Source organism: Lissotriton vulgaris, chromosome 7 (genome assembly GCF_964263255.1).
Source record: "Lissotriton vulgaris chromosome 7, aLisVul1.2, whole genome shotgun sequence".
In the NCBI taxonomy this organism is placed as follows: domain Eukaryota; kingdom Metazoa; phylum Chordata; class Amphibia; order Caudata; family Salamandridae; genus Lissotriton; species Lissotriton vulgaris.
This window is the reverse complement of record NC_141695.1, coordinates 1,499,843,115-1,499,867,191: the sequence shown is the minus strand read 5'-3', so window position 1 is coordinate 1,499,867,191 and position 24,077 is coordinate 1,499,843,115. Positions and strand designations below refer to the sequence as shown.

General features: G+C 43.8%; 1 protein-coding gene across 1 annotated transcript in view; it reads left to right on the top strand.

The window, feature by feature from the left end:
• The window catches only part of LOC147705871 (fer-1-like protein 4), a 1,142,165-nt gene that overhangs the window by 1,082,961 nt on the left and 35,127 nt on the right, over positions 1-24,077 (top strand). Inside the window, exons 40-42 of the mRNA XM_086932323.1 lie at positions 243-328; positions 9,056-9,154; positions 10,217-10,458. Coding sequence (XP_086788449.1) covers positions 243-328; positions 9,056-9,154; positions 10,217-10,458 — 427 coding nt within the window. The remainder of the gene's footprint in view (positions 1-242; positions 329-9,055; positions 9,155-10,216; positions 10,459-24,077) is intronic.

The window sequence follows — 24,077 nt, the reverse complement described above, 5'->3', positions numbered from 1 at the left end:
TTCTGCTTCTTTCAGTGATGTCCTTTCCATTCTGGGGCCACCTTATTTCTTCCAGTGATTGTTTGACACTGTTCACTCAACCAGTATTCCAGTGCTAATATTCAGCCTTCTAGTTGTTATTGACCTGATATCCAGCAAATAATGCTTTAGTGTTGTGCAGGTTTTAGTCCTATTTATAACAAAATCAATTATATTAGCAGTTTCTTCTTATCTTAACTGTATATTTTCTTTATCCTCTTTAGGGATCTCTTCACATGTGGCTCGATATGTTCCCAAATGATGTCCCTGCACCACCCGCAACAAACATTAAACCGAGAGAACCAATCAGGTGAGTCACTTCAGGCAGCTGAACTAAATTGCTAGCATATTAAATCAGTTCAAATGCAAGAGTTTGTTAATGACTAGTATGCTTAGGATTTATCATAAAGACATCTGTACAGTTGAAGTCTAAATTCAAGAAAGCAGGCAGCTTCTAAAATCCTGCATTCTCTACAGTGCTACAACGTTTGCTCCATTTAGCATTAGTTCTCAATTGAAGACTTTGATGATTCATATCTAAAACTGAAATGGTTGTGACTGAAGCTAAATTTCTGATGGGCAGGAGTTAGATTGTACTCTTTCTCACATAAGAGTTACTCAACGCTTGAATACATCCTGGTAGATAGGGCCCAGCCATACATGAGGGAAGGAGCTAACATTGAACCCAAGATGGATTTGGACCATGCCAGTGTTATCATATATCATGCCAAGGAAGAAGCTCCTTCCAAAGTCAGAAATTTGAAACCGAATCAGAAGTTTTTGATGTCCCCCGTTCACTCTTCCAGTTCAAACAACATGATCTGTTTCAATCAGAAAGCAAAGGATTGTTTCTGCCTACATGTCTTGTGGGGAACCATGCGATACCAAAGGGGATGATGGATGGAGCGTTTGAGAAAATCAAACACTCACCCCCAGTCAACTGATCTGGGTTTAATCCATCACCATTCTTTAGCTCACTCCACTACCCCAGTTCAGACATGGCCATATGCAAATCAGTCTGACCCTGTGCCTCATGGGAACAGTCCAGCCCGAACTGCCAAGCCATGTCTTCCCTGGACCGGAAACAAGCATCCTGGGACCGGTTTCGGATTCATAATCCTCATCAGCCAGGCTATCTTGAATCCAGAGGTAGAGTGAGCATAGGACCCACGTCTGGGCATACCCTGCCAACTTAGGGGGAACAAAGAGATACCAAAGGGGTTGAGGGATGGAGCGTTTGAGCAAATCAAACACTCACCCCCAGTCAACTGATCTGGGTTTAATCCATCACCATTCATTAGCTCACTCCACCACCCCAGTTCAGACATGGCCATATGCAAATCAGTCTGACCCTGTGCCTCATGGGAACAGTCCAGCCCGAACTGCCAAGCCATGTCTTCCCTGGACCGGAAACAAGCATCCTGGGACCGGATTCAGATTCATAATCCTCATCAGCCAGACTATCTTGAATCCAGTGGTAGAGTGAGCAAGGGAACCACGTCTGGGCATACCCTGCCAACTTAGGGCAAACAAAGCTATACCAAAGGGGATGATGGACGGAGCGTTTGAGCAAATCAAACACTCACCCCCAGTCAACTGATCTGGGTTTAATCCATCACCATTCTTTAGCTCACTCCACCACTCCAGTTAAGACATGGCCCGAGTAGGACGGGTATGCTCAGACGTGATTCCCGTGCTCTCCATGCCACTGGAATCAACCTATCCTGGCTGAGGAGGGTTGATAGCCCGAAACTGGTCCTAGGATGCTTGTATCCAGTACAGGGAGGACCTGACTTGGCAGTTCGGGCTGGACTGTTCCCATGGGGCACAGGGTCAAGACTGATTTGCAAATCTCTGGGTTCAAACTGGAATGGCATGGTGAGCAAAAAAACGATGGATTTAGGCCCAGATCTCTGTACTGGTGTGAATGTATGACATTGTTCTGCATTCTGTCCATCAACTGTTGTTTTTGCATTTGTCACCCAGAGTGGGACGGGTATGCTCAGACGTGATTGCTGCTCTCTCCATGCCACTGGAATCAAGCTATCCTGGCTGATGAGGGCTGATAGCCTGAAACCGGTCCTAGGATGCTTGTTTCCAGTCCAGGGAGGACCTGGCTTGGCAGTTCGGGCTGGCCTGTTCCCATGGGGCACAGGGTCAAGACTGATTTGCAAATGGCTGGGTTCAAACTGGAATGGCATGGTGAGCAAAAAAATGATGGAGTCAGGCCCAGATCTTTGTAATGGGGTGAATGTATGACATTGTTCTGCATTCTGTCCATCAACTGTTGTTTTTCCATTTGTCACCCGAGTGGGCCGGGTATGCTCAGACGTGAGTCCCGTGCTCTCCATGCCACTGGAATCAAGCTATCCTGGCTGATGAGGGCTGATAGCCCAAAACCGGTCCTAGGATGCTTGTTTGCAGTCCAGGGAGGACCTGGCTTGGCAGTTCGGGCTGGACTGTTCCCATGGGGCACAGGGTCAAGACTGATTTGCAAATGGCTGGGTTCAAACTGGAATGGCATGTTGAGCAAAAAAACGATGGATTTAGGCCCAGATCTCTGTACTGGGGTGAATGTATGACATTGTTCTGCATTCTGTCCATCAATTGTTGTTGGGAACCAAGGCTCGAAGACTGCTAATATGGTACCATGTCCTAAAAGAATGCACAATGAAGCTTTCAAGAAGTTAGAGAAAGAGAAAATATTCCTTGCCAATCTTCATATACAAACCAATTTGAATGTATCTTTACGTTAACCAAAAACCTTTAAATGCAAGTGTAATATCAAACTAGGTGAACAAAATTAAACTTGGTTTGCCATTCAGAAGTCCAATTATTTGTATGACTTGAAACAATGACAGTTTTTTTATTTTTTATTTAAAATCTTTATTTCGGCAAAAATAGCCATAAAAGACACATGAATATACATACACGAATTTAAAAAAAAAATTGACAGTTTTTGCAAACGGTGTAAAGCATCACACATCTCTGCCATTAAACAAAAGACAATGTGACACACATGAAGGTAAATGATATTGGAGCAGTATTTCAGGTTGTGAGGTAGTTTTAAACTAAGCATCCTATTCTCTTTGAAAACTGACTGTAACATCTTGCAGCCGGACACATTCTGCTAGATACAAATTGGGCATTTCTTCAGCTAGAATAAAAACTGCATATGAGAATAATTATCACCAAGGATGCCTAAAGAAAATAACAAAGAAGTTAAAGTAAGTGGAAACACTTCATTCTGAATGATTGGTAGAGAGATGGGCTAGTGTTATTGACCTAGGCGCTCAGGTTCCCCTTACTTGTGTAGAACGTCATTGTGGATTTTCTCCGAATCACATTGATGTCTTTAGATTTGTCAAAAATAAAGCCTTCTTAACTGAACTTCCTAGATTGAGTCAACTGAATACACTTAGGTCCTGATTCAGAATAGGGGGGTGAACTTTCCCAACCAGTAAATACCAATCCCCCAAGATGGGGTTTTAAACTGGTGCATAAATAACTTTTTAGGTCGAACCTGGGCAGCACATGCACTGCTCTGCGAGTTTTGCTGTATTAAAGTATGGACTTGAAGCCCCGCCCACTCTCCGCCCATAATTGTCATTGGTTTGTGTCATTGTCCTTCGTAAATGCTGGCTTCTGGTTCGTAATTAGGCTTGTTAGTCGCTCCTTAGTACCACCTGTCTTCATTTGTAACCTCCCATGAGAACTGGCCTTTTTACTTCAGTTGTTACGCGGTATGTCTTCTTTAGTCTGTAAGCACTATTTTCTTTAATGAGTTTCTCATACTACAGGAGGGTTTCTCATGCGCAGTTGTGACCACCAACTTGTTTAACTCGTAGCAAACAGAGAGCTCTTCAGGGAGACAGAAGGGGGCAACTGAGCAATGCCTTTAGGGAGGTCAAAGGTGTGTGATGTAATTTCCGCTAGATGTGGCGTGCTTATTATCTGAACTGAAGCATTTAGAATGCAGTAGGTCATCCATCAGCGAGAGTTTAGCTATTAGCATTGTATTTATGTTTTAAAAACTAAAACATAAATAAAAGGCATTGTCATTTACAATGCCAATAGCTCAAACTTGCGTGAACGCGAAACCTATTGCATTGCAGATGCTTGTTTTCGGAGTTGCCTGCCTCGAGTAAGTTATTTCATTTACATCCTATATTTATCACAATGAAATCCACATGATTTGCCATTTTACTGAACACTTTCGGACAATAAATTTCACCAGGTTTTATCTGGCAAAATCTGTCATGGAAAATCAGAATAGACGCGATAATCATTGCACAACTCGGGATTCTGAACGACAAATCCTATAGAAAAGCAATGTATAGGACGGCATGGTGTCTAAAATATGTAGAACACTTGCTGGATCATAATATAAAATAAGAGGCCAACATTAGCAAAATTGGAACACGAAAAGAGTTTGGAAAACCTTGATACCTCCTTCCAAAGACAGTGCTCTCAAATATTTCAGCACAAAAAACTTGCCCATGTTATTTCAAGCCAGATTTCTAACAGCTTAGGGGGGGCTCAGAATACCAACACATATCTACAAAGTAAGCCAGTGGCACCAGGCACTTTCGGGTACTACCAGGGAACAATAAGTGCTTTTGAACACTGCTTTATACCAACATGTCGTCTCTTGATTAAAACATGTTCCTGCTACCAAGTAAATGGACGATATGATGATGATTGTTTTATTAATGCCCAACAAAAGTATGTGAACTATTTTCCTTTGATCAAATATTCTGTTGTACATAATGTGTTCTAGTAAAATGATGACTTGCCTGGGTTCAAGAAGTGGAGACTTCAAAAGTCGGTCGATCACTGTATCAGTGAAGAAGATTCAAAATGAGTGAGCCGTGGAAAAACAAATATATTTTTTATAATTTCATAACATGCAGGTCACGTAAATCTCTGACAGAGATGCTTTTTCCCTGTTATGTACGAGGGGCTAATCTATCCACAGAGCAGTGCTTAATTTGTGCCGGTGCTTTCCGGTGCTTAGCACCGGCACTTATTTATCAGGGCCGGGTCTAGACCAGATTGCCATGACAGCTCACATCAACAGCAGCGTGCATCGAAAAATTAAAACATGTTAATGTTTAGTGTTCATATAAGAACCGCACTCTTCCTCTGTCTCTCTGTGAAGAGCGGAGACATAAATCCATGCATTTTCATTTTGTGTTGCCGGTGGGGGGGAGCGGGAGGCTCTGATTGGGCTGAATTTGGTCATGTGTGCCTGCGACAGGCGGGGCGGCAGCGTGAGAGTGCTTTAGATTTTTTAAATTCTACGCTGCCAGCCCGCCTTATCATCATGAAAGCACACAGGCATCGACAACGGCAGTCCGGCCCTATTATTTGAAGCAGGATCGTGTCAGGAAGTGTGCAACACCAGGTCTCGAGTAGGTATCACTCGGAGCTCTAAGAAGTGTGTTTATTTTGTTTGCATTTAACAACATTGCAAGGAGGGGAAAGGTTAAGTTACGATACTCCGTGATTAGTGTAAAATTTTAATTCTGACAAAAAGATATGGGCGCTTGGACAGCAGATGAACACTAGGGGCTCTGCCAATAGATGTCAATCTGCGCTTTAGGGATCTGGCCTGCACTGTAATGTGTTCAGGCCAGGGTTCTGTAGTGGTAATATTGCAGTGCTACAGGGGCGGCTACAGGGATGGAATTCCGCCCCTGCATGGCTCGGGAGACCTTGCACCATGACCTGCAAGGTCAGGTGGAGATTTTTATTTTTGGCATTGGCGCAACAATAATGCGTGAATGCGCAGTGCCCGATGCGCCATTGCTGGAGCTCCTGCAACTTTCAGAAGTAAGTGGGAGAGCGGTGCTGCAATGCAGTCTGTGCATGTGTGATTATGTAATTCCTTCAGAGAGCGCGTGATCGGCAGCTGCCACAGTGCGTGCCGGTCGTGTACAAAAATCACTGTAATTCTCAGAAGTTTTGTAGTGTCCTGGCATGGCTGCATGTTGCACTATTGCTAATTTATTTACCATGTTTGAAAGTGTTATTGTCTGCCTAATTGGGGTGAAAGGTGAAGTGGGCCTCTTTCGATTAGAAATGTATGAGTGAAAAATGAAATGCCTGATGTTATGGCAATGATGTTGAAATAATGTTATTATAGTAGCAGGAAAGGCCTTTTCATTTGTGCTCCTCGGGAAAGTGCACTCCTGTTTTAAATTAGTCTGTCAGGCGGCTCAGGTGGCAGGCCCCTTCAGATGGGTCCTACTCTCCGTCCATGCGGACATGCATGGCCCAGGTGTGATTGCACATGTATGTGCAGTAGCATATGCTGGGAGTGAATGTGGTGTGACAGTGGCAGCCCACAAACCCTATTAACCAGTGGACCCTAAAATTTTTGAACAAAGCCCGCAGGGCTCCTCCAAAGCATTCCTGCGATCATTTGCAGTGTTTCTGCTGGATGTCTGCAGTACCTCTGTTGTGTTCGGCAGTATCTCTGTGGGGTGTCTCCAGTACCTCTGTGGGGTGTCAGCAGTACCTCTGTGGGGTGTCAGCAGTACCTCTGTTGGGTGCATCCGGTATCTGTTGGGGTCTCCAGTACCTCCGTTGGGTTTCTACAGTATCTGTTAGGTGTCTGCAGTACTTCTGTTGGGTGTTTGCAGTATCTGTGCTTTGATGTCTGTAGAAGGTCCACTATGTGTCTGTAGTTCTGCTGTCATTCTTCAGGAGCTCAGTTGGCTGCAGTAGCTCCATTGGGTGTCTGTCTGTATGATTGCCACGGGATGTCTGCTGTATCGCCACTGGATGGCTGCAGGAGCTCTGTTGGGGGACTGCAGGTGTTCGGGCACCTGCACCAGCTCTGTTGGGTGTCCACAGGAACTCCATGGCTGTCTGCTGGAGCTACTTTGGGTGTCTGTAAGAGCTCCGTGGGGTTCGTACAGAGGTTCAGTTGGGTGTCTGCATTGGCCCTGCTCGTTGCCTGCAGGAGCTCCATTGGATAATCTGCAGTTGCTTCTCTGCTGAGTGCACGTAGTTGCTTTGTTGTATTTCTGCAGGAGTTCAGGTGTCGGCAGTAGGTCAAATGAGTGTCTTCAGGAGCTCCGTTGGATGTCTCCAGTGGCTTCTGTCGGTGTCAAAAGGAGCTCCGTCGGATGGTTAAAGCAGCTGTACCTCCTTTGGGTTGCTTCAGGAGTCCATGTGCCTGCAGTAGCTCAATTGTGTGTCTGCAGGAGCATTGTTCTGTGTCTGCTGGAGATCCGTTGGGTGTCTTTAGTAGCTCTGTGTGTTTTCAGAAACTCTGGCGGGTGTTTGCAGGTGCTGCTGTAGAAACAAGCATTAACTATAGTGTTAAAGCAACACACTTCTGTCCGAGCTGGAGGTAACTTGTGGTACAATCAGTGCAGAATCTGCTCATATGATGGTAGGTGGTGGTGGACTCAGGCGCTCAATTTCACTGACCAGGCCCAGTAATATGTGCTGAGTACACTGTGCTGTGGTACACCTTTGGATAATATAGGTGGCAATGTGCAAAATATAATCCCTCAAGGGAAGTAAGCATGCCTTACGCCTAGATGTGGTGAAACAGGATGTTTGTAAACATTCATCACTGGATCTATCAGGGCAGCGGAATTTGGCCAGAGAAACATATTTTGATTTGTGTGCCTACCTGACTCTGTTATTTTAGAGGGACCAAGGGTTGGCTGAAGCTATAGATTTGTATGTGGCAGTGTTTAGTGCTTAGAAAGTTTACTACTGTCTGTGCGTTTGAAAATTTTGCTATGCAATATACAAAGGGTGGGATTGATGTATTATGCAGTATATAATTATATCATATTGTTTGTTCACATGCATGAATCTGCCACTCCAGGAAATATTTGCTCTTTCAAAGAGCATAGATTACCAGAGAGAAAAGGCTGTGAAGACATTTGCTTTATCTAAAAAAGCCTTCAATGTGGCATGATCCGAAATGTCCAGTTGGGAAGGCATTTTGCATGCTCTGTGGCATGTTGGAACATTTGAGTATGTGTCATAGAGTGTTAGTATGTGTGCAGATTCAAATTCCATGTGTGAGAAATAAGCAAAAAAGCAGTTGGATAATTGGTGCTGCTGGTGCTTTGTTGTGAGGACCCTTAAACTGAGGCTATGAATTCTGGAATGCATCTTGATTTCAGATTCAGGATTCGAATCCCCATTCATTTAAGGAAAATATTCAAAGAGGAGCTGGATAATCTAGAAATAAATCCCCCAGACGTCTAACATTGGGAACATTGAGGTTCAAAAATGTTTCCTCCAGTATTTTGATGATCAAGTGAATTTTAAGAAACACAGTACATATAGAAAATATGTGCCTCTTTTGTAATCCGTCTTGTCTGTGATGCAAAACTACATTTGGAAACGCCAGATAAGTTCTATGTTTTTTTACTATTTTGAATTTTAATAAATGCACATATATTGCTCCGGGAGTGAGTAACAGTAACAAGCACAATTGATAAATTAATTGATTTCACAGACCCCTCAACTATTAATGATCCAAACCCATTTTGCCACTGGAAGTGATAAATGGCTCATTCAAGTGTACCATATTATGATTTTTTTTTCTCCGCAGGGCGGGGGAAATTCCTATCAAAACCTTACTTGAGCAAGGCTCTCTTGTTGAAATTCAGATCCAGTATTACATCTGGCTTTCAGCAATGCCAGTTGAGTTTGTGGCTGGAGCCAATAGAACAAGTGGGTGGAGCCAGTGGAGGAGTGGGTGGAGTCGGGAAAGTGGGTGTGGTCTCCGAAAAACATTTGAGCACCTGCACTTCATTTTTTACAAATTAAGCACTGCCACAGAGTTGTCAAACTATTTGCCTATAGCAGAAACCTTCATTTCCTATCCCCAAGGTATAATTTCAAAATGCCATTCATGTTGAGAAACTGACCCAACACGGAATTACAATGGGATTAGTAACAGCAACAAAAAAGATTTCTTTTTCAACTGCACATTAAGTGTTATGTGAGCGAACATTCGAATTAAAGTACTAAACCTTTACTCTTTCTCTTTTTGTAGCTATGAGTTACGTGTCATTATATGGAACACCGATGATGTTATTCTTGATGACGTCAATCCAATAACGGGGTCGACTTCCAGTGATATCTACGTGAAAAGGTACAGCTTATTTTAGGCACAGACACGTTTTTCAGCCTCTTTCTGCTGCAAGCACTGTACCATTTGGTCTTTCCCAAAATCAGCAATTATTAAGACCTGTTCTTATTCACTCTGAAGAACATTAAAAGCCTAAATGTAACATTTATAGCATAATAGGGTTTAGCGGCACAGTGGGGAATGGTCTGGTACACCCTGCTAGAACAGATATACAATATTTTGATAATATTGAAATACTTCATTATCAGTGGAAGCCACTGAGCTCAAATGGGCTGCGACAAGGACTTAGGTGTTCAATTCTGCTTCAGTATGGTTGTTTGTAAGTGATTACGTAATATCTTTCTGTCACTGCTTATCTGTCAGTTTAAATCTATCTATCTATCTATCTATCTATCTATCTATCTATCTATCTATCTATCTATCTATCTATCTATCTATCTATCTATCAATCATGCTACCTTGTTAATCTAGCAGACGATCTGTGTGTCTGTCTATCCATCTAGTGATAACTGCAGTGGCGGCTGGCAAGGTAAGTGCGGTGAGGCGGGGCAGGGCGCGGCAGCGGGGGAAGCTGACAGAAGTCAGAATGGGTATTATTTCTTTATTTAATTATATCCATTCCGTCGTCTGTCGGCTTCCCACCCCGCCCCTGCCCTGCCCTGCCCCACCCCACCACGTTTACCTGTGCCGGCTGCTGCTGGATAACGGTTGAACTTTCAAATACATGGGGCCTAATTCACTGGCCAAACTGTAATGTGTCAACAAAGCAAGACAGCCTGAGCCTTCCTAGAAGGACTAATTTGGAGGCTTCCACCGACAAACATTTTGAAAATAACGTGGACAAATTTCACAGCAGTTTCCCCAAGAAAATAGCAAAATGTTTTGCATGTAGTTGACGGGATTGGGGGATGCAATATGACTAGTCCTATTTTTTTTGGAAAAGTGAAAGATTTTTTAAACTTCTGTGTTCCCCTTCCTTTTTTTCCATTCTCTGTGCCACCATGGTAGATTATCAATATCAACTTTATGTTACATATTCAAATTAACACCAACCTAATTTTGCAGTTGGATACGAGGCCTAGATCAGGACAAGCAGGAAACAGATGTGCATTTCAACTCACTGACTGGAGAAGGCAACTTCAACTGGAGGTTTGTGTTCCGCTTTGACTACTTACCCACAGAGAAGGAGATCACATACAAGAAGAAGGAGTCCTTTTTTTCACTGGAGGAGTCGGAGTTCCGCGAGCCTGCTGTTCTGGCTCTACAGGTGTGGGATTACGACCGGATTTCGGCCAATGACTTCCTAGGTTAGTCTTTTTTTTCTTTTTTCATTTAAAGACCGGTGATTGTAAATGTATCAATGGACTTTAAAGCATGTATGTTAGACCTGGCATCCTTGACATAGTTTCCCCCTAACCTTTTGCTATCAACCCTCCTCATCAGCTGACTTTATTTTTGCTGGCTTCAGGACTCCGCACACTTTACCACTGCTAACGTGCTTGCCCTCTCTCCTTAACACCTGGTTGAATTGACTTATGCTCATTTGGCATATTTAATGTGCTTGTAAATGCCTACTACAGTGGCACTACCTATGCCCAGGGATCTGTGAATTAAATCTTATAAATGGGCATGCAGCACTGATTGTGCCACCCACATAAGTATTCTTTTAAACATGTCTCAGGCCTACCTTTGCAGCCTGTATGAACAGTTGTAAACTTCCATTTCGACCTGGGACAATGAACCTTTTGGTAGGTCCAAATCTTCCTTTTAAACACATGTAAGCCACCCTTAGGGTAGGTCCTGGAAAGCTCAGATGGATGGGTGCAGTGTATTTAAAAAGATGGATATGTACTTTTCAGTTTTACATGTCCTGGGAGTAAAAAAACCCTTACATTCATTTTTTTCACTACTGCAAGGTCCACCTCTCTCATAGGATATCATTGGAGTTAATTTATTAAATTAAATAAGTGATACCTTTGTAACGGAGGCAGGGACCCAGGCCATATTTGGTGTCTTCGGAATTGTTAGATCTGGGGGTCTCTAGTTGGCAGAGGTAGGTACCAATGTACAAATAGGGACCCTTGCTATTAGTCAAAGTAAGGGGGATACACTCTTTAGATAACCCCGCGCACCCCCTTGGTACCTTGGCACGAGCAGACAGGCTTATCAAAGGCAATGTGTAAAGGATTTGTACCAACACTCACAGTAACACAGTGAAAACACTACAAATGGACTCCACACCAGTTTAGAAAAATAAAGTATCTTTATCTAAACTACACAAGACCAAAACGACAATAATCCAACATGCACAGTTCAAGAATATGATTTTAAAAGAGTTCTATGGTTTGTGTTAAAATAATTCACACTTGTGTCACGTTTAGCCCAAAGTACCTGTAGATGCAACAAAAGTTCTGAGTGGAAGCTGCAGCGTTGAAAAACAAGCGATGCGTCACTCTTGAGACCCTGGGGAGGCGATGTGACAGCCGTGCTGGACGCAGCGGGCGTGTTGCGACGAATTCCGGTCTGTATGGCGGGGCGTGCGATAACTTGTATGGATTCCGGAGCGCAGGTTCGGTGGGAAGCGCCTCGCACAGGCACGATGTGACAATCTTCAGGACGGCAACGATCTCAGGTGTGGCGGTGATGCGCAGCGCAGCGTCGATCTTCTCCTCTCACGGCCCCTCGATGCGATGGCTCTTCGACGGTGTTCGCAGCGACGCGATGCGGTCCGCAAGCAAGCGGTTGGCGATCTCACCCAGCGATGACAGGCTCTGCAACGATACTCGCAGTGACAGGAAACTTCCCGCACCGGGGCGATGTGTTCCGCAAGCAGACAATGCATTGGTTCTTGCAGCGGCAACAGGTGCTGCGACGATCTCGATCTTTGCGGTGGCGGGAATTTCCTCGCACTGTCGGGGATGCGCTCCGCAAGCGAGCGATGCAGGAAAATTGCAGATTGTCTTCTTTTCTCCTTGTCCAGATTCCCAAACAGCAGGCACAACTCCCAGAGGCCCCACAATTGGATCAAGCACTCTAGGAAGCGCAGAACTCATACAGCAGAGTTCAGGGGGAAGCTGGGGGTGAAATCCTTTTGTTCCTGTGACTTCTTAACAGGTGGCCAGCTCTCCTCAGGCCCTTGGAGAACTCTTCAAGCAAGGCGACACAGCACACAGCAAAGTCCTTCTTCTCACCTTGGCAGTAAAGCAACTGCAGGTCAGTCCACAAGCACACAGCAGGACAGTCCTTCTTGTTCAGTCTTCCAGTTTTCTCCTTGGCAGAGGTTCCTTCTTGATTCCAGGATGATCTCATATTCTGTGGTCTGGGTAGCCCTTTTTATACCAGTATTTCCTTTGTTCTTTGGAGGCAGAGGGGCCTTGGCTTAGTCAGAACCAGTTCTGGTCAGTCCTGGAGCACTTGGTTTTCCTGACTTCTCCTTTCCTTTTAGAGAGAGGGGCAGGGTCGTCAGCCGCCCAGCAGGAGGTGGAGCCAGCATTGTGGAAGGCAGGCACAGCCCAATGCAGGCCCAGGTGCTATCCCCTCCCACCACTCAAGATGCAGATGTAGCTATTCAGCCTAGGGCTGACTCATCCAGCCTCCCCAGCCCCTGTCACTCACAACCCAGGCAGTCAATTCACAAACAGGTCAAGGCAGACAGAAAGGTCAGACAAGAGAACAGCCACTTTCTAAAAGTGCTGTTCTCAAACACAGGATTTAAAAACCATCCTTCCTAAAAGATAGGTTATTAAATTCTGAGTTCAGGGATACATACCAGACTTTAATTTTCTATTTTGCTCCTATGGGAAGATTTGCAGGTAAACATTGTACACAGCATTCCCTATTATAGCCTATGGGCAAGATAGCCTTTCAATAGGGAAAAACAAAAATGTCTGTAATTCACTACCAGAGCATGGCACACACACTAGTACGTGCTCTACCTTTCACATACCCTGCACCCTGCCCAGGAGGGTGCCTTGGGCCTTCCATAGGGGTGTCCAATGTGTACAGAAAGGGAAGGGTTAGGCCTGGCCAGTGTGGACACTGGTCAGGTCCGCATGGCAGTTAGCAACTGCACACACGCACTACGGAGGCAGGCCTGAGACACAATTTTAGGGCTACTCATGTGGGTGGCACAATCAGTGCTGCAGGCCCACTAGTAGCATTTGAATTATCAGCCCTGGCACACTCAGTGCTCTTCACTAGGGAATTCCTGGTAAAACAAATATGCCAATCATGGATAACCCATCACAATAACAATTTACACAGAGAGCATATGCACTTTAGCACTGATCAGCAGTGGTAAAGAGCCCAGAGTCCTATTGCCAACAACCACAGGTCAGGATAAATAATGGAGGAAGAAGCAAAAAGTTTGGGGATAATCCTGCAAAAAGGGCCATTTCCAACAGGAATTATAATGAAAAATCCCCACAAAGTCAGATTTTAAACTACAAATTTTGAAAATGTCACTTTTAGAATGTTTACAAAAAAGTATAGAAGGAAGTGAAGGATGGAATACTTGAATTAATCTTCGCCACTAGTAATTACTTGTGACAGCATCCCAATCCATTGTTATTTTGCAAATGTATGGTGGACGATAAACGATGGATTGGGATGCTGCCTGAGTGAGGCGGCCTGAGTGATTTCCAGTGGCTGAGATTAATTCAAGCATTCCATCCATCACCTTTTTGTTTTGCATTTTAATGGCTATAATTTTTCTGGGTATGCCCAGACGTGGGTCCCAAGCTCACTGTGCCACTGGAGCCAAGATATATACCTGGCTGAAAGCCCTAACAAGGTAAAAACCAGTCCTAGGTTGCTTGTGTTCCAGTTCAGGGATGACCTGCCTGGCAGTTCGAATTGGATTGTTCCCATGAGGAAAATAGTCCAGCCTGATAAGCATATGGCTGGGTCCAAACTGAGGTGGCATGGAGGGTAAAAAATGATGGCTTGGGATGTGGCCCAAGTGCTTGCCAGTGGCTGAGATTAATTCAAGTAGTACATCCATCAACTGGTTGTTTTTGCATCTGACGCCCTGAATGTGCTGGGCATTCCCAGACATGGGTCCCAGGCTCACTGCGCCACTGGTACTAAAGTATACCTGGCTGAAGAGCCCTAACTAGGGTGAAACTGTTCTTGGTTTGCTTGTGTTCAGGTTCAGGGAAGACATGGGCTAGCAGTTTGGGCTGACTGTTCTCTTGAGGAACAGGGTCAGGGCTGATTTTCATATGGCTGGGTCCAAACTCATGTTGCATGGTGGGAGAAAAATGATGGATTGGGATGCGGCCCCAAATGATTGCCAGTGGCTGAGATTAATTCAAGCATTCCAATCAACACCTTTTTATTTTTACTTTTAGAAAGTTGGCATTCTCCTGCATTAGCCAAATAGTGCCTACAGCCTGTCACTGAGTCACATGACTTGGTGTAGTTGGCATCTGGGCGTTGTGCATTCCTTCTAGACTGCCACACAAAGTATAGGGCTTATGTGTGCCTGTATGGCCATCACTGGCAGGATGGGAGGGCAGAGGAGGGACTTACCACAAAACTAAGTACAGTAGCATTGATGGGAGTGTGAGAGAAGCACACATCTCTCTATCTAGTTGATACAGATGAGAAACCAAAAACTGTTTGGACTTATGCTGGGTTTGTAAAGAAAGTAATCCTTTATGGAAGAGGTAACCTCACCCACATAATAGTGTTATGCTTCATAATCGGTATCCTCTCCCCCCCTTAGTAGGTAAATACCACCAGGGGGGGACTCAACCTCCTCGAAAACGTAAGTGGAAGGAGGGAGTCCTTGAATAAGACTAACTGAACAAAGACTGGATCCAGATATTTAAAAATACCTCAGTGCTGCCAGGTTATTACCTTTATTCAAAGGCTCACCGGGTATCACTAAAAACAATCTTGAAGGGTATAATGAGGATAGTTCCTCATCTGCCAACATGTTTCTGCCCAATGATAATGGCCAAAGCGGTCTGGGAATTATTCAGGGCTACTGGAACCCTTTTGAAGTATTTGTGACTTCTAACAGTCACTAAAATAGAAAATAGAAAAAAGGTGCTAAGACACTCTAAACCCAGGTAAATCCAGCTGGGTCACACTCTAATGTTCAATAGATTCTCTCTACTTTAGGGGATACCGGCTTCCTGGTCTCAACGGGGTTGGTGTCCTTTGTAGTCACAAATTCATCAAAAGGTACACCACCTTTGCTCTTCTACATGTTCATCGCTCCAGACCACTAGTACCAGTGCAAGGCTGGGCACAGCCCTTCTTACAATTGAATAGACTGTTTCCTGCATCCACACAAAAGGCTGCACACTCCCTGTAGTTAATCTGAAGCCAGGGGAGGCATGAAGCCTGTGCACTTCATTTAAAAAAAAAATGTTTTATTGTTCTTTCACAGCAAGACTGCGTAGAAAACAGAGTATCCAATTCACAATTCCATCATTTTCCACAAGTGTAATATCAAAAAAAAGTAAGAAAGAATCAAAGCAAAGCTATTACATCCAAATGATAATTCATTCCTCGTAGTATTCCCTGAACGCACTCCAAATTTTTATACCCAGACTTTTTTTTCTCAGTCCTTTGATAGAGAGGAGACTCCACTCCAAATTATATAAACTGAGCATTCTGGCACGCCACTGATGGCAGCCAGGTGGTTTTTCCTGTAGCCACTCCGTAGCTAGGCACAGACGTGCAACAGTCATTGCAAAGAATATAAAATGACGATACTGAAATAGTGATTCCGGTATCCTGTCCTTTGAAATTTTACCCAGTAAAAACATTGCTGGAGTAATAACAACAGATGTTCTAAGCACCAAAGACAAAAACTGTTCAAGATCTCCAATATAACCTTGAAGTTTAACACAACTATAAAAAATATGTATCGCCCCAGCATCATTTTCCCCACACCGGAAACACATGCCTTTGTTTCCCCCTCCCCATTCTGCCATTCTTTTAGGAGTGTAATATAGATCATATAAAGTTTTAAAAAACTGGGCTTTCAAATTTGCAGACATTAAGGCCTCCTTAGATAATATTAGAAGGTCTTCTATCTCTGGGTCTCCTAATGAATCTCTCCATTTTAGCTTTACTTTTTCTATATCATCATTCTTAACAGACAGTAATAATTGATATACCACTCCAATTTTAACAGACCTCCTAATTCCTTCAATGACTTTTTGTTCCAACTTCCCTCTTCGCCGATTTAAATAATCACGAATTTGTAAGTATTTGAAGAAGAAAATCCTGGGCAGTAAAAACTGATCCTTCATCTCCTCAAAAGATTTATGAATCCCTTCCTCATTAATCATATCTCCCAGGATCCTAATCCCTTTTTGCTGCCAAATTAAAGCCATTGCGTCAGAAAAGATACCTGGTAGGAGCCTGTATGCGCTAAAGGGCGTGTAATACGATACTTTCCCTATCCCCATTATTTTCGCAAACCATTTCCAAACCTTAAACTCCCCCAGCGCTACCTTGAACCTAGTCCGTTTGTAATAACTCCCATCAATCTCTTTAACTAAAGATTGATTGGAACATGCTCCTAGCTGAATGTCAAAAATATTCGGGGCATTAGCCACATCAGTTCCTGTCTCTCCAGTGATCAAAACCCTCATCCTTAAAAGAAAACAGGTTACATAATACAAATAAAAATCTGGAACCCCCAGTCCTCCCCTCAAATGTGGTAGAGTCAAGAAGTTCATTGCCCTTCTGGGTCTTCCTGGGCTCCAGGTAAATTTCCCACATCTTGCCTGTAATGCCTGTATTTTATCTTTTGAGACTTCTAACGGTATAGACCTAAATAAGTATAGGACTTTTGGCAGCACATTCATTTTTAAGACATTTGACCGTCCAATAATAGTTAGATATAACCGCTCCCATCTATCCAAAGATTGCCTAATTTTAGACATAAGCGTATTCCAGTTAACTTCCACTAATTCAGTCATGTTTGCCCTTAATAGAATGCCTGTGTACATTGCTTCCTTTACTACCCTACAGTCCTGCCATACTACAGTCTCAGAGCAAAGAATTTGAGTTTTCGCCTCATTCAATTTATAACCAGCTACTTTCCCAATGACCTTCGCCAGCCGCTCGATTTCTTTTATTGCAGTGCCAGGGTTTGTAGTGGTCACCGCAATATCATCGGCATAGGCAAAAACCGAAAAATAATATTCTTCAACTTTAAGGGTGGGATCAAAACATTCCGACTTAGTTGCTCTATAAAAGGATTAATATAAAGGGCAAACAAAAGAGGGGAGCAGGGGCATCCTTGTTGTGTACCACGTGTGATTTTAACAGTGTCCGAGAGTAGGCCCATAGCGGAAATCTTAGCCATAGGGTGTAAATATAAAGATTGAATTGCATAAATACATTTCTGACCAAACCCCATTTCACTCATTAATTTCCACAAATACCCCCACTGTACACGATCAAACGCTTTTTCTGCGTCAAGCAAAATCAGCGCAAGATTGTTCCTTTTCACAGCAGCTATATCAAATAAAGAAATGACTTTATTAACATGTTCTACCGTCCCTCTTTTTGGTATAAAACCATGTTGATGATATGAAACTAAAGAGGTCATGCAGTGAGTTAACCGGTTAGCTAATATTTTAGAGTAAATTTTATTATCCACATTTAGCAATGATATCGGCCGGTAAGAGCCTACTAACTCTGGTCGCTTGCCCTTCTTACAGAAAACTGCTATAGTTGCTTCAGCCCACGACCTTGGAGGGGAACCAAGCTGAGCATCCTGCATAACTTCTAATAACTCCTCTGTAATATCATTATAAAATTGTGTGTAGACCTCACTGGGTATCCGATTAGGACCAGCTGCTTTTCCATTTGCAAGACTTTTCACAGCTTTTTCCACCTCTTCCCCCGTGATAATACCTTCCAACCATTGTGCCACTGCTGGGTCTAGTCTTTTTAAACCCTCTTCTAACATTACCGCCCAATCTAGTCCACCATCATCCACCCCTTTCTGTTGGTCATATAGCTCTGAATAAAACTGCTGAAAGATCTTAAGTATTTCTTGTGGATCCGAATGAGCCACCCCCGCAGAGTCCGTCCTTTGCACAATATTTCTGGCTGATTCTTTTATTCGCAATTGTACCACCAATTTTTTCCCTATTGCCTCACCATACTCGTGCTTTTCCATCCTGGATGTTAAAAACCTCCTTGCATTATCTACACTCCAGAATCCTAAAACTTTCACTCTATCCTTTGCGACTGTGTCCTCCAATTTACTTAAGTCGTTCAAGCCGCTGACTACCCCCTGCATCAATAATATTTCAGACTGAATTAATTGCTGATATAGTCTATCCAACTCCTGTCTCGCCTTCCTTTGATTCATGGATGAAAAGCTAATACATTCCCCCCGGAACCCCGCTTTGAAAGTGTCCCAAATAATGGCCTGCGTGGTACAGCCCTTAAGCTGTCTAGGTTTAGATAAACCCGCACCTATCTCCAGTACTATAGGAGAATGATCTGATGAGATCCTAGGGTACACAGTAATTGTCGCTCCTTCTTTTACAGAGGTCGGGGCAAAAAAATAATCAAGTATAACCAATTTTTTGTGGGGGTAAGAATAAAATGTATACCCACTGTCCTGTGATCTTATATGCCCCCACACGTCCACCAGCCCTTGGTCCTGCAATAGATTCTGTAGTGCTTTATATACTTTTGGCTTGCGGCCCCTGTACTTAGCAAACCCATCTCTCAATGAACTATTGGTCAGATTAATATTCTCCGCAAAGCACTACAGGCTGAGACCAGGTGGCTAATTCCAAATTCACTTCAATTAGAACTTCCGGATCATCTAAATTTGCACCATAAATATTACATAATGTCAACTTTTTACCATCCTCACAAAATTCTGCAATTGCCCATCTTCCTTTTTTATCAGCTAGCGTCCTTCCTGATGTTACATTGTTACCCTTACACATAATGACCACACCGCGTATCAGATTAGACTGTCCCGTAGTGATCACTAATGAAAATCCAAGTTCTTTTAAGACATCTCTTTTTAACCATGGTATGTGAGTTTCCTGCAAACATAATAGATGTGGTGCAATATATCTCAGCTCAGCTGTTACCTTCTGTCTTTATAATATTGTTTAGCCCCCATACATTCAATGAGCAGATTTTTAATCGTTTAGAAGCCATTTGTCATATATATAATATACATGAACTTATCCAAAACCATCACAGGCATTTTTTTTCCCCATAGCTCCATAAACAAAAAAAAGCAGGAATATAGAATCAAACAATCAAAATATATTGGAATACTAAAACTAAATAAGACTATAGATTCCTCTATACCATATTCTTTACGCAGTTTGCTGTGTTCAAGAACATTTTTTCCCTCTTTTTCCCCCCAGACCCCCCTTGTGCACCTCCCCTGCAACCCCCCAACCCCGACCCCCCACCCCCCTCCCTCCCCCCCAATATTTAATTTACCATCTTAATTTCTATGCAGGTAAGTACTTAATCAAATAATAACTCAATCGGAAGGAAAGAAAACAGAGTCCGTGGTGTTAGAGTTCTTAGGGGTTTTATTCCTTAAAAAGGAATCGTTCCGGAATTGGATATCATGTTCCTGCAACCACACAGGGTTCAGGAAGGGATAGAGCTCTGTTTTATTGACAGTACATAGCTTATATACTTAATTTACATCATAGAAAGCAATATAGTAGGCGTAACAGCTGAGAGAAGACAAGATAACAGCATCCACGTGTTACTAGTACGTAATCAGAAGGCGTGGACTAGGCGTAGCTGGAGGTGTACTCTAGAAACGTCACAGGTAGGTGTCACATGTGGGTGGCACTTAAACAGAAATGTTGCAATGTCAGCAGAAATCAGAGGCTTGGATGCGCGCGCAGCTGCATGACGTGTGATTGGCGTGAAACTGGAGGGTGCAGGGGGCTTGATATTTACACTGACGAAAAGAGACAGAAGTCTGGCATGTCAGATCAACTTGTGCTTCTATCATATCTGGTATCTGATGTTTAGGAACTGAGCTATCTGGGCGGAAAGGTCTCTGGGGCAGAAGCTATTCTATACTGACTGTGAGTGCGTGTATAAGCGCCTGAGTGTCTGCATGAGAAGCGTGGGGGCATGGGCCTTCCATGGGAGCATGGTAACAGAGGCTATGAATTACTTGCACGGAGACAGTAAGGCCAGGCCCTTTTTCTCTACAGCTGGAGGAATGTTTACTTAAACTAGTAGGCAGGAATGCATCTTCGGAGAGGAAACAGATAACTTGAAGGTTGAATTCATTCTTGGCAGGCAGTAGGCTGAGCTAAGCGCGGTGGGCCGCGCTGGAAGTAAGGCAGAGTTCACAGGTACGGGGGCAGCCTGGGCAGCCTGGGCTGAGGCTTTCAGAGTCAGAAGGAAGAAAGAGGCTCGATGGCAGAAATTCAGGGCCTACTTTGCCAGAGCTGAAAAACATGTAAAGTACACTACAAAAAGACGTTGGCATAGCATACTTAGGAACGGACTATCCAACCCATTCAGGGTGGGTCTGAAAGAGGACATGTTAACGTTGGACGCAAATGTATTTGCGTCTTCATAGCTGGCACAGGAGGGAGTTTACATGCACTTTAACTCGTACATGGAGATGGTGGGGTACACGATAGGGAACATAACTTGACCAAAAATTTATATTTCCTCATTCCCTCCTTGTTCCCTACGGACCCTTCATGATATATCGATCCTCATGAATTGATCAGTTTGTTCTTGTAACATCATTTGCTCGTCTCTCTTCCGTTGTCTGTTTGAGAGAAAACTGGAATGTTCAATGCACGATGTGGCACACAGTCCACATATCGCCGGCCCACACTGTAGGCACAGGCAGCAACTGAATACTATGACAAGGCCAACGCCTAGGAAGGATAGGATCTTCCATCCCCAAGCGGACAACGTTGTCCAGAACCAACCGGACCAAGTCCAGGTGCCTGGATTCTGATGTATTAAACTTGCAATTTTGTGAAGACGTGTAATAGCTTTGTATACAGATGGCGCGTTTTCTGGAATGAAAACACAGCAACTTGACCCGATGACCTTACAGGCTCCACCTCTATCTGCCAAGATGACGTCAATAACAAGTCGATTCTGAAGGACAACAACCCGCATGGCAGATTGCTCCTCTGTTAGGTTACCTAAGGCGGAGGCAGTTTCATGTACTACTGCTTCAAGCGTTCTAGTTAATCTACGTATTAATTTACTGTTTTGGACGGGGCCTAAAAAGAAAAAGAATCCCTTATTAAAATCGGTGTATTGTTCCCATGCCGTTTCTGTATAGTCGACAAGCGGGAGATCTCTTCGGAGTCTATTCTTTACTAGATTTGTGTTTCTGTGATAATCAGGAGGGGCTAGAAAAACAGGTGGCAGAAGGAATGCAATATAACAGGTACCGTCCCAATCTGGAGGTAGACGTATGTATGCGGTATGACCACAAACAAAATAAGAATGACGGGTAGCTTTAAAGGACGATTTACCATGATCACTGAATTCGACCACAGTAGTACATTTACTATGACCTAAGTGTACTGAACCTTTCTTCCTGACACATAATTCACCAGTGACTGGTAATACTGACATAGCGGGCAGAACTGGTGCAGCTTCGGATTCAACAGTAAGAATCATAAGGTTAATTGTGTAATTGCTTAATCCATATACTTCATTTTCTAGATCAGTTCCTATTCTAATGGGGAGTCCCTCCTTATCAGGGTAACAGACGTCGAGCAGGACTAAGTTCAGATTTCCCCAGACCCAGCTCCCGTCGAAAACAGCAATATCAGGATCTAAGGAATTCATTATTTTAAACCATGCACCACAGGAGCCGTTGTGAGTGAACGGGTACGGTAAGAGGGGCAGAGCTCCCTTGTAATTCTGGTAGGGAGGGAGTCGGCCACATATCCAGCAGTTTGTAGCGTTATTAGTCTGATGGGAGTGATGTAACATACTAATGAATGTGTTGTTGCGCAGCGCAAGTCTGTAAGAAAGTTCATGTGGAGGTAACTTACTAAAAGAATGTTCAACAGAAACATTGTAAGCAGATTGTTCACGCTTGAAAATAGGGCAATAGATTGGAAGAAGTATACTTGCAACAATAATCAGAATACTTAGAAAAAACATAATTAATAATGTCACTACACAGTGACTACGCAGTGATTTGCAGTATGTACGTTTCTTGAATTGTCTCTCTCTCTCTCTATCTCGATCTAGGGGATACATGTCAGAAACTATTTAACCGATTCACCTAGGGGAGGACTTAAACAATTAAACTGTCTGACTTGCTAGATCGAAGCTTTAGTCGGTACTCCTCTTGGGGAGTTTTCTCTCGTTCAGGTATTTTAAAGTCACTAGGTTTAATACAGTCTTTGATGGGGGTGGGCGAGTCAAGGTCTGGTTTCAGTTCGTTGCATAGTTTAATATGACTCGTGTGGACCCACCCCTTTCTGCCCTCCAACTTCACTGTGGTCCTCGTAGTAAGAAGGACGGTCTTCGGCGCTTTCCAGCGGGGCTCCAGCGGGCTTTTCCTGTCAAAATTCCTCACTAGGACCATGTCGCCAGGACGGACATCATGCGGCTTTACATCAGTGTTGTCAGGAAAGGCTGCGGCAACCTGTGAACGACATGATTGGAGTGCAGACATCAAGGAGGCAAGGTAATCTGTCAACATGTTACAATCAACATCGGTAATTTTCTTAGGAATGGGCGTCCCCCACATATTCGGTGGTCTGCCAAAGACCACTTCGTACGGGGATAGTCCTGATCTCGAATGTGCAACCATTCTCATATAGAACAGTGCAACTGGCAGGGCGACTATCCAGTCGACCCCTTTTTCCTGGCATATTTTGGCAAGGCGGATCTTAAGTGTCTGGTTATGCCTCTCTACAAGGCCTGCGGCTTCGGGATGTCGGACACAATGGAATTTCCACTGATATCCTAGCAAAAGGGAGACATGCTTCATGAGTTCGGATGAGAACGGCTGTCCGTTATCTGAGTACACGACACGAGGCAGGCCGTATCGTGGGAAGAATTCTCGAACCAGCTGCTTGGCAGTGGTCGGGGCAGTGTAATCTGAGACTGGGTATGCTTCGGTCCAACGAGAAAGTGCACAAACAACTACGAGGACATATTTGAATCCTCGACAACGGTCCATCTGGATATAATCCATCTGGAGGACTTCAAAAGGATGATCGGGAGGATGAAATCCACCTTGCTCTACAGGGACGCTTTTACCTGGATTGAACTGACAACAGATCATGCAAGTACGCACTTTCTGTTTTGCTGCTGCTCGTAAGTGTTTGTTGTACCAGAGATTCTGTAAACTGTCTAACATAGCTTTTTCTCCTAGATGTGCAGGACTATGTGCTGTATTTATCATGATTTGAACCATGGAGTCGGGGAGGAACCATGTAGTTTTTCCCTTTGTGACCCATCCTTGATCTGTCTGGATCCCTCCTAGTTCAGTCCATTTCTTTATTTCATCTGAAGTGGCATGTGTCTGAATATCGATTACGTCTAGGGTGGGATCCCTGACTGACATACACTGAGTTGGTACTATTGTCTTTGTCACATCAGTAGTCCGGGTGTGAGTCAATGCTGTATGTTTTGCTGTCTGGTCTGCCAGGTCGTTACCCTGGGACACAGAATCTGTAACCTTAGTATGTGCTTTACACTTCATGACTGATATGCCCGAGGGCAAATGTATTGCCTCTAATAATGCTTGAATGAGGGGACCGTGTTGGATCTTGGCACCATGAGAGGTCAAGAAACCTCTTTCTTGCCATAACATGCCGAAGTCGTGTACGACTCCGAACGCATAGCGGGAATCAGTGTATATGTTAAAATTTCTGTTCTTGGCTAGAATACAAGCTCGGGTCAGAGCGATGAGCTCCGCCGCTTGAGCAGACAATGT